Source organism: Bombina bombina, chromosome 5 (assembly GCF_027579735.1).
Source record: "Bombina bombina isolate aBomBom1 chromosome 5, aBomBom1.pri, whole genome shotgun sequence".
NCBI classification, from domain to species: Eukaryota; Metazoa; Chordata; class Amphibia; order Anura; family Bombinatoridae; genus Bombina; species Bombina bombina.
The window spans coordinates 125,413,117-125,425,299 of record NC_069503.1 but is presented as its reverse complement, the minus strand read 5'-3'; the positions used below and the strand labels follow the sequence as shown (position 1 = coordinate 125,425,299).

The window sequence follows — 12,183 nt, the reverse complement described above, 5'->3', positions numbered from 1 at the left end:
GGTCGTCTTTCAGCCTTTCTTACCTTGGCCATGTCTCTGAGTATTGCACACCTTGTGCTTTTGGGCACTCCAGTGATGTTGCAGCTCTGAAATATGGCCAAACTGGTGGCAAGTGGCATCTTGGCAGCTGCACGCTTGACTTTTCTCAGTTCATGGGCAGTTATTTTGCGCCTTGGTTTTTCCATACGCTTCTTGCGACCCTGTTGACTATTTTGAATGAAACGCTTGATTGTTCGATGATCACGCTTCAGAAGCTTTGCAATTTTAAGAGTGCTGCATCCCTCTGCAAGATATCTCACTATTTTTTACTTTTCTGAGCCTGTCAAGTCCTTCTTTTGACCCATTTTGCCAAAGGAAAGGAAGTTGCCTAATAATTATGCACACCTGATATAGGGTGTTGATGTCATTAGACCACATCCCTTCTCATTACAGAGATGCACATCACCTAATATGCTTAATTGGTAGTAGGCTTTCGAGCCTATACAGCTTGGAGTAAGACAACATGCATAAAGAGGATGATGTGGTCAAAATACTCATTTGCCTAATAATTCTGCACTCCCTGTATTACATGGAAAGCCTTACCTAGAGGTGCGCTCACCGGTCATACATTGCACCACCACCCGACAGAGAGGAACCAACATCGAGGGAATTTCAAGAACCTGCGGCCCCTGGCGGCTGGAGGCGGTCCCTGGCGACCGGGCTACCTACACTTCCCCCACAGCAAGTCGGCGTAGTTGAGGAGGTTGGCCCTGGCTCACAGAGCCGTGATCCTGCTGGAGTAGTTGGTCTCCACCTTAACCCCGGAGGCCTGTGGGCTGGAGGTACCGTTTGCTTCTCACAGGCAACTCCCCTCCCACCAAGGCTGCATGAGGGGGTTCTTTGCCACTGTTGGTCCAGAGCTCAGGAAGGCGTTAGTTGATTATCTTCAGCAGCTTACCGGACTGATCCAATCTTCTGCGGGAGGTGCGAACGCTGAGCGGTCTTACCAGAGCTAAGCTGCTGAAGTTGCACCCGGCTTTCTCCAACACAAAAATCTCACGGAGACTTAAGAACTCTCAGTACTGTGAGTATACCTATGACTTACTTATTGTTGTTTGGCTCTCTACCTTAATCTCATCGGAGTTGAGCAACTTTTCAAGACCTTATCACAATTTGTAATGCTATTGCTAACTCAGCACTCTCCCGGGTTGGAGCATAACCTTATAAGCTGGGCTTAATAGTACATACCTGGCCCCCTGTATACAGTTAACTGTTATCTTCTGGACTCAAATGTCAACTCCTGTTGCAACTGCTTTTTGAACACTTTTGTCTGCCTGCAGGTCAGGGTCATCTCGGAAATCAAGAGGAATAAGCTGACTTTACTTATATGTCAATTGAAGTCACACACAAACCCTATTCCCTAGCAATCCAGTATATTGTTAAGCTGAAAGCTTCCTCTACCACACAGATATCCTTGAATGGTTTCCTGCTGAGCAATGCAAGTTGCTCCCTTTTGATTATAAGATATTTCTCTCACAGAAAGACTTATTGAAACTCTATTATAACTAAAATAACACAAACTCTGAACTGTTGCATTACCTCTCCCCCTGGGATGATTAATATCCTGTAATCTACATAGGCATATAATACCTAGTAGCTGTTTTTTTCAAAGTTTACTGTGTTAAAGTATTGGTTTGTATAGATCACGTTCTTAACCTAATCTGCTGTTCTTTCTTTTTTCTCCTTGAATCACAAATCCACATGATTAAGCACTTTTTTTTGATTTGTACAAATAAGGCGTAGGATTCTTCTCTTTGCAATTTCTATTAAGGGTTAATTAAGGGACTCCTCCTTGCGGATCACGCTGGGGTTATACCCAGGCTTTGAAGTCACTACATAATAATCAGCGCTCTGTTCAAATCAACAGTTTCTCTTTGTTAGGCCTCCATAACTGACTTATCCAATCACCCTGCACTTCACCCCCCCCCTCACTTCTCACTCTCGGTCTTGTCCCCCCCCCTTTTTTTTTTTTTCTCCACATCACAAATAAGACCACAATTTTGCACGACCTAATTACACTTGGGGCCTCCCCCCTCGACCAACTCCCCACTTCACTTGGCACATCCCTCTCACTTTTTTGAGTATTGTAAACTGTTGCACTCACTCACGGTTCCTCCTTCCTTGTCCTTTTCTCTTGCACTTTAGGTTGCGCATGTTGGTACCCCTAAATTACGCCGTATTCCCTCACTCTGCTTACCCCCTTGGGGTCCTAAGGGGGCTCCTCTTATTCTCTTCACCAGCGGAACTCACTTCGCTTATCACGCATTAACTATCACTTGGGCACCTGCACATGGATAAATTCCTCAACACACAATCTAAAACTTCACCTTCAGCTATGGCGGCTCGACATAGAGACAGAAAAAATAAGACTACGCTGGAGACCTCCGTGGAGGTATGTCCAACGATTATCAATCCTCCACCCCCAAGTGAGGCGTTTGATACCCAAGCCTTGGTGGCAAGTATTTTAGAAGCCCTGGCTCCCAAATTTGATAGTCTCAGGTCTGAAATTAAGCAAGATATAGCATCATTGACCAATGAATTTAGACAATTCTCAAGCAGATTATCAGAGGCAAAGGATCTCGGATCTCGAGGACCTTACGTTAGCCCAAAATACTAAATTGGAAACCTCTCTATCTAACTGGGTAAAAATACAAGACAAATTGGAAGACTTAGAAAACCGCTCAAGGCGGAACAACATAAGGATAATCGGGGTCCCAGAGGAAGGGCAGTTTGAGGACCTCAATAAATTCTTAACCATCACCTTACCACAGCTTTTACAAATACCACAGTCTCAGCCACAGATAGTACTCGAGAGGGCACACAGGTTAGGATGGCCGTTAGAGGGTAAAGAACTACTAAGCCTAGACCCATCATTGCTAGGGTCCTAAACTTTCAAGATAAAACCATGTTACTACAATTTTTTCGAAAAAATCAACCCATCTATATCCAAGATTCAAAAATTATGCTGTTCCAAGACTTTTCAGCTGAAACAGCTGCAAAGAGGAGGAAACTTGCCCCGTTATGTACAAAGTTAATTAACCAGGGGGTCCGTGCCACTCTAATATACCCTGCTAGGCTTAAGATTTGGGTGGAAAATAAGGCACATTTCTTTGACTCAGTGGAAGAGGCAGATAATTTTTTGGCCCAGATGGGCCCTACAGTTCATAGAGGCTCTACAGCTGCTAAGGGAAATTAGCACTGTAACACAATGTACAGATAATATGCATTTTAGTTTTATACAGGTTCTTAAAGAAGTAATTAGAAATTCTTTGTTTTACTTTTTTTCCTTCTTAATTGTTAAGGTATTGGAACGGTCCCATCGGAAGTCAGGGGCTGGCCCCAGGGAGACAAGGGGTCAGGCAGGGCAAGGGGCACAAGACATAGATGGTGGGGGGGTGGGTGGGTAGCACTGGTTGCACCTTTTCACCTTCCTCTTTTTTCCTTTTTTCTTTCCCCCCCCCCCCTTTTTTTTTTTCTCCCCCTTTCTCCTCCCCCTCTCCCCTTCCCTCCTGCATTTTCCAAACTTAAATAAGCATTATGGCAGGCAGTTTTAAGTTGGTATCATGGAACATAGGAGGCATCACATCCCCGATTAAGCGGAAATTAATAATATCGCACTTGAGGAAACGTAATACTAACATTGCCTTCCTTAAAGAAACACACTTAAAAACAGAGGAAGTATTAAAGCTTAAATGCGCATGGGTTAAGGAAGTCCTTGCCTCTCCCAGTGTAGGAAGGAAAGGTGGAGTAGCAATCTTATTAGGGAAAAAGCTGAAATATGAGATATTGGACACAAATACGGACACAGAGGGGAAACTCCTAATGGTTAAAATTAAACTAGCTAAAACCCTTTATACGCTTTGCAATATATATGCCCCAAATAGATATAACTATGAATTCTGGGAATCAATCCAAGCTAAAATTCTCTCGTATGCTGAAGGCTTTATCATCTTAGGTGGGGATTTCAACATGGCTCCACATTATCCTCTGGATAGGTGCCGACAGAATCCTACGGCGCCCAAAACAAAAAAAGATTATTTGGAAACTAAAATGTTCAAAAAGATCATTCGGAATCTTAGGATAAGAGATATATGGAGAGTTCAAAATCCTGATTCTAGTGAATTTACGTGTCTCTCCATGGCACATAAGACTCTGTCCAGGATAGATCTTTTTCTTCTAGATGAAAGACTCGTAAAGCAAGGGGTAACCGCAGGCATACTGCCTATCTGCAAATCCGATCATGCTCCCATATTCTTAGATTTCCAACTTAGGGATTTCTCTTCGGATAGGCGCCGATTCCTCTTTCCTAAATTCTTGGCCTCAGATTATAAATTTAAAAACTGGCTCAACCTCAAATTTGAGGAATACTCTCATTTTAATCATCAACATCTTAATCAATCAGAGCTCTTCTGGGAAACTGCCAAGGCAGTTCTTAGGGGAGAAATCCTAGCATACAGCATATCTAGGACTAAGAGCTACAAATTGCGAGAAAAGGAAGTGGTAAAGGCCGTTACTAATGCGTATAATCGCTACTTATTACATAGGTCAGCACAAAACTGGACAAGGTATGCACAAGCCAAGAAGGAAAGAGATACCTTTCTTATCCACAGGACTACACAGAAAGAATTGAAATTTCAGGCCAAGATGTACAGATATGGAAATAAATCAGGGAAACTCCTGGCCAACCTTATTAAAGGAGACAAAGGGTCATCCATGATAGATACCATACAAAAAGGAGATAAAACGGTTACATCATCGGAGGAGATCTTAGGAGTTTTTACAGAATACTATCAAGAGCTATATTCCCTGAGGAAATCAAATGTTGATCAGAGGAAGGAACTCTGGGATAAGATTAGCCACCCAGTTTTAACCCCGGAGCTTTCTGAAACCCTAAACTCTCCTATATCTGAATCAGAAGTCAGTAGAGCTATCCTGCATCTTCCCCTAAATAAAGCCCCAGGTCCCGATGGCCTCCCAAACGAATTTTATAAAACTTTGTCCCCACGACTCGTCCCACATCTAACGAGGCTTTTTAATGATATCTATATTCAGGGCAAACCGGTATCCCCTTACTTCGCGGCTTCATATACTTCCCTTATACTAAAACAGGGAAAAGATCCGGATAAGAAAGAGTCTTATAGGCCGATAGCTCTATTGAACATAGATTACAAATTACTTACTTCTATATTAGCACAAAGATTGCAAGTCTTTCTTACTGGTATTATCAATAAGGATCAAGCAGGATTTTTGTCTAAGAGAAACTCTTCGGCAAAAATAAGGGAAGTCTTTGTCACTATCGATTACTTCAAAAACTCAGAGGAAAGGGACTCCGGGGAGAGGGAGGACAATTCTGACTTAGCTATTCTCGCAATAGATGCCGAAAAGGCATTTGATTCAGTTCATCTGGATCATCTTTTGTTCTCCCTTCTACAATTTGGTTTCAGATGTAAGTTCCCTGAATTTATTGATAAATTATATGCCGAAGCCTCTACGAAATTAATAGTAAATGGCATGACTTCCGCAGAAATAGGCTTAAAGAGAGGAACGAGGCAGGGGTGCCCTCTTTCTCCCCTACTTTTCGACGTAGCTATTGAACCCCTAGCCATCCTAATTAGACAGCAACTAGAAGGTATCAAGGTTGGTAAAAAAGAGTTAAAAATAGCTTTATACGCGGACGACATTCTGATCTATCTCTCGAACACCAAAGTAAATATACCTAAGCTCTTGGCAATCATTGACCAATTCGGGTCCTTCTCGGGATATAAGATAAATACCTCAAAGTCGGAGCTCCTTTGGATTAGACAAACTAAAGACTCACTTAAGAACTTACCCTTTAAAGAAGTGTCTCAGTCTTTTAAATACTTGGGCATGTCAATTTCCTCTAACCCTGACTCTTGGTATAGATTAAATATTCTTCCAGTCTTAAATAAAGTCAGAGATAGCTTGTTAAATTGAAGAAATCTTCCATTATCTATTTCGGGTCGCATTGCTATTTACAAAATGATTCTCCTCCCTAAAGTTCTCTATGTCCTTCAAAATATCCCACTAATGTTTAAATCAAAAGACATTAGGTCACTGAATACAGTACTTAGAGGTTTTATTTGGCAGCATAGAAAACCCAGATTAGCCTTATCTAAATTATCGCTCCCCAGAAGATATGGGGGCATGGCGCTCCCTGATCTTCGAACCTATAATTATGTTTTTCTGGCACGCATAGTTACCGACTGGATACACTCTAAAGACTATGTTACGAACAATGATTTAGATCAAAACGCCATCGATCCCTTTTTCCCTGTAGCATTAATTCATTGTAATCGCAGTTCTCTTCCAAGGGAGGTGAAAAAACTTAGATCTATTGCTAACCCGATCCATGCCTGGTGGCGGCTTTGCAAATCTATGGAGGTAGAAAACAGAGTGTCCAAATATATGCCACTAATGGGTAATCCCCAATTTCCAGCAGGGCTACACTCCCCACAGTTTCGAAGATGGCATAATTCTGGTTTAGATAACATCCTTTGCCTCTTAGATAAAGAGAGGAAATGTGTTAAGACTTTTGAATCACTCAGAGTAGAATTTAATCTTCCCCACAAAGATTTTTTTGCTTATCTCCAAATAAGACACTTTGTAACACAACTTACGCGGCAGTTTGGATGGAATTGGTCCATGGGCAGGTTGAAAACTGGCTGATGCTAGTGAAGAACGGTGTTATGTCAATCTCCACAGTATACCAAAGCCTCATTTCACTCAATGGCTCCCTTAATCTGGAAAAGATATCTTCCAAATGGCGGGTACTGATTCCCCAAGCTAACCTTGACCCGGCTCTCATCCAACAGTCTATCTTCATGGTTACGCAAGCCACGCTCTCCTCTTCATGGAGAGAAGCACACATCAAACTATTGTTTATGACATATTATACACCAGACAAAGGTAGTAGATATCGAAACCCGCATTTCAATAAATGCCCCAAGTGTTCGTTCCCCTCAGCGAACCTGGCACACATGATTTGGGACTGCCCAAGGATAAGACAGACTTGGCAAATATTAGAATACTGGATTAACAATTCCTTGGGTGTTTCCCCTCTGGTCCTATCACTAAAATATATTGTGTTTCTTCAGCCTGATACAGAAGTAGCACAAATCAATAGGAAAATAATCACCCTTTCTATTCTTGCTACCCGCTATTTAATTTTTAAAAAATGGAAAGGAAAAGCAACTCCTAGTATCACAGAGATCAAGAATTATTTAAAGAAACAATGCATTTTAGAACAGACAGATACAAATCTTAACGAGGAGGACGATGTAAGAAAGTTCTTTCAGAAATGGGCAGTATTTATCAAATCTTTTCCCCCCTCAGAGATAGATAAACTAATTTACCCTTTCAGAAATACAGATCTGGTAATACTGGATGCCTGGTAATTCCCTTAGTAGATCGGAAGAGTTTGGGAATCCCTGGGAAGAGGAGAGGGGATTCCCCCCCCCCTTTTTTTTTTTTTTTTTTCTCTCTCTCCCCTCTTCCTTCTCTCCCCACATCCCCCCTTCCCCCAGGTCATAACTATTAACTAGTAATAGTAATTATTTTTCTTTCACAAGAATTGAAAACTTCCAAAAAGGTGGACTAATGTTTATATAAGCAGAATTAAGGTACATTCCTGCCAGCTTTTCTTTACATAACTGTAGTTTTTTTATTATTACTTTCATGCTTTCGCATTTTATTTTTTCAAATGATGTATGAATTTGAAGGTACCCTTTTCCTTTCTTATGTATTTCGTTTTGTTATATTCTCTTGCCGGTTTTGACTTGGCAGGATTAATATGTAATTGTATCATTCCACCAACATAAATAAACATATACAAAAAAATGACATGTCCTATCTGATTCATGAAATAGTTGATGGACTTGACTGTCCCTTTTAATTTAATTTTTGGTTACATCTAATTTTAAGTTGTAGAAAATTCATTAACTGCATCTATGTTTAAAAAATGCTAGGATTTACCGTCACTAAAGATAAAGGCGACCTTCATTCATCAGTTTAAAAAAAAATGGTGTGAAGTTACCTTTATTTCGCTGAGTCTTCAGCTCTGACTTAAGCGCCTCCTCCATAGAGTAAATCGTGATTGCCCTCGCATTTCCTTTAAACTTGTAATACAAGTGCTCCTTCTGACACGCTCAAACAGCCGTGATAAAAGCTTGCGTGAAACAGTTAGCTTGACACTCGTAATCTGACATTATATTTTTTATGCATTTAATTTGGGGTTTACTGTCCTGTTAAAAACAGTAAGTAGAATACAAGTGACAGACTTGCCTGTTCTCAATTGCAAGTCCCACTGTCTGACCAGGATTCATTTATGTAGTGGAAAAGCATATTTTTGATTTTCTGCTAAAAGTAAGTTTGCAGATTTTGTTTACTCTCATGAAATAGGTGAAGATCAGGAATTTCAGTGTAACAGCTTCTTTTTACATCTGTTTATACAACTAAAACTGAACCAGAACAGAACTTTATACAATTGATACGTTATAGAATCTCATCTGAAGTGACAAAAGGTAACTGACAGAACCAGTGATACCAAATAACTAATGGAAACTGTCATGTCTCTGGGCTGTGTGTCTGTCCTGGATGTGCCATTGTGTGTGAAGCAGCGGAGAGATGAAGAGATGGGTGGCTGCAGAGTTCCTTTGTTAGCTGGAAGGAATCAGAGGAGCAGCCAGCTGCTCCCAACCTGTTCCCAGGCAGATTCCTTTAGTTTGGTTCCCCTGGGTCCTAGCCCTTACAATGCATAGGAATTCAACGCAACTCAGAGGCTTGTGCTGCTATGTGACCACAGCTGTGCACTGGGCCTGTTTAACACACAAGTTCTGTAATGCAAAATATAAATCTATCTATCAATTATCTATTTATAATCTATCTATCATTCTATATGTCTGTCTATCTATCTTTCTTTCTATCTATCTATCTATCTATCTATCTGTCTGTCTGTCTGTCTAGTTTATCTAACTATGTGTCTGTCTACCTATCTATCTAGTCAATCAATCTTTGTAAATCAATCAATTAATATGTCTATCTATCTATCTGTCTGTTTATCATTCTATTTCTCTTTCTGTCTAGTATCTATCTATCTATCTATCTATCTATTTATCTGTCTACCTATCTATCTAGTCTATCAATCTTAGTAATTTAATCAATCTGTCTATCTTTATCTATATATCTATCTATCTATCTATCTATCTATCTATCTATCTATCTATCTATCTAGTATCTATCTTTATCTATCTATCTATCTATCTATCTATCATCTATCTATATTTATCTATCTTGTATCTATCTAGTATCTATCTATATCTATCTGTTTATCTATTTGTATGTCTTTCTGTCTGTCTACCTATCAAGCCTATCAATCTTAGTAATTCAATCTGTCTATCTTTATCTATCTATCTATCTATCTAGTATCTATCTTTATCTATCTATCTATCTATCTATCTATCTATCATCATTTATCTGTCTGTCTGCCTGCGCATCTCAGTCTCCTATCTTGATTGTTTATGTTAACCACTTTAGAGCTTGGTCTTTTAACTGTGTGATACAAAATTAGGATCTATGTGAGATAACAGAACCAGAAACCAATTCCAGTCCTGAGAGTTAACCCTATAAAGTGCTGCCCTTACCCAGTTTCACTGATATTGTTGAGTAAAGCTGACTTCAGCAGTTTGGGCTGTTTCCGATTCACAGACTTTGAGGACTGCCAGGATCTGTTGCGTTGGAGGGCTTGTTTGTTATCATGAAGCAGGCAAGCTGCAAGCTCTGAGGAGCCTTCAAAACATTGAATGGTTCCCAAGTTTTTTGGCTGAGAGACCTATCAGCTCACACATTGCTCTTTTGCCCAAGAGCTTACAATCATATGCAGAGGCAATGTGACAGCAATGCAAATAATATAAACATTGTAAATATCTGAAAGCTTATTTAGAAGTTCTCCAGAAATAGTGATTATTGATTGGTTTCTTTACAATGTACTGTAGTGCATTTTCTGAGAATTGCCAAAATCTGAGTACCAAAGAGGAATCATTTATACAGGTTTGGGCTTTACATGCACACCTCCTTGACAAAGAGATACAAAAGTTTGGTTTATAAAAACCACATAATATCAAATGAATCATTTTAATTAAGATGTCTTGAAAATGACTTGCATATAAGCCAAAACGTCCACTGTTTTTATAGATACTACAAGAAAGGAAGCACCTGTGAGGACCCTCAACCTGCACTATGATATGTAACTGAACTGTTTGAGGTAGCACCTGGCATATACTTTGAAGGTATTGAGTGAGTGCATGGCAACTCGGATTTATATATACTGTGTGTGTGTGTTGTGTAAGTATCAGGTAAAATCCCATGGAACAGGCTATCTATTTATCAATCTTTGTAAATCAGTCAATCATTCAATTTGTCTATATTTGCCTATCATCTCTCTCTCTTTCTCTCTATCAGTCTGTCTATTTATGTACCTATCTATTATATCAATCTTTATAAATCATTGTGTCTATTTATTTATTTATTGTCTATCTATCTAGTCTATCTATCTAGTCTATCAATCTTTATAAATCAATCAATTTATCTATCTTTGCCTATCATCTATCTCTATCTATATATATGTATGTCTGTCTATCTATCTATCTATCTATCTATCTATCTATCTATTATGTCAATCTTTACAAATCAATCAATGTGTCTATGTGTCTATGTTTCCATGTATCTATCTATCTATCTATCTATCTATCTATCTATCTATTATCTATCTATTTATGAATCTATCTATCTATGTATGTATCTATCTTTCTAGTCTATCAATATTTGCAAATTAATCTATCATCTATCTGTCTGTCTTTCAGTTTATCATCTATCTTTCCATATCTATCTATCTATCTATCTATCTATCTATCTATATCATCTATCTATCATCTATCTATCTCTATCATCTATCTATCATCTATCTATCTATATCTATAATCTATCTATCATCTATCTATCTATCTATCTATCTATCTATATCTATCATCTATCTATCATCTATTTATCAATATATATTATATATATATATATATATATATATATATATATATATATATATATATCTACTTACTTATCATCTATCTATATCTATCTATTATCTATTTATATATTATATATATCTACTTACTTATCATCTATCTATCTATATCTATTATCTATCTATATATTATATATATCTACTTACTTATCATCTATCTATCCAAGGTTTGTTCAACGGATATAAAAGTGCAAAAAGAAAGTGCTGTAACAAATTTCCATCCTCTCTACCCCACTCCCCATCACCACTTATCATCCTTTGCTCCCTCTTTGTCCCCCTCCCCATCTTTCCCTGACTCCCCCTCCCCAGCCCCTCTTCCCATCTTTCTCTGCCATTCCCTGCCCCCCTCTTCAGCCCCTCTCCCCTCTTTCCCTCCCTCTCTCCCTGACCCCCCCTCCCCAGCCCCTCTCCCCGTCCTTCCCTCCCTCTCTCCCTAGCTCAGGATCAGGCGTCAGCATTACGTCCTGTGCTGTAAGCCCAGCAGCGGAGCAGGCACTGGGCAGCTCGGGATCCCAGCATGTCCCTGCAGCCTGTTCCTGCTCAGTGTGGAGGGGACAGTCAGGACTAAGCAGCCAGAGAAGATTCTCATGCACCCTAATGCCAGGATGGAGCCGTGGGCAGCTGTGCTGTGTGCTGTGCTGGTGGTGGGCATCGGAGGGACCTCTGGGGGTACGGAGCATGTTGTTGTCACATTGTGTAATTATGTGCTAGTGCCATCCCTTATATGTGCCTATATGTGTGACTGTAGCAGAATAACTGCTGTGCTGTGCTGCTGCTATACTGCACTGTGCAGAACCACCCTAGAAATGCCCATATATCTGCAGTGTTGCACCTTGCTGGAGCCATTCTGTACATATAGCAATACTGCTGCTGGGTTCACATTATTTTATTATGGTTTATTCAATTATAGTTACACAATAGAAGATAATTAACTACCTCTGGGTTTATATATATTGTAAATTCGATTGTATTACTATAGATGGTTCTGCATTCTGTTGCTGATTATCATTTCTGGAGGAAAATCAGTACTTCAGTGGTTTGTCTGTAAG

At 39.6% G+C, this 12,183-nt stretch overlaps 1 protein-coding gene across 1 annotated transcript in view; it reads left to right on the top strand.

The window, feature by feature from the left end:
- Positions 1-3,576: 3,576 nt before the first annotated feature.
- The window catches only part of CSPG5 (chondroitin sulfate proteoglycan 5), a 176,110-nt gene continuing 167,503 nt past the window's right edge, over positions 3,577-12,183 (top strand). The window contains exons 1-2 of the mRNA XM_053715645.1: positions 3,577-4,956; positions 11,572-11,803. Coding sequence (XP_053571620.1) covers positions 3,577-4,956; positions 11,572-11,803 — 1,612 coding nt within the window. The remainder of the gene's footprint in view (positions 4,957-11,571; positions 11,804-12,183) is intronic.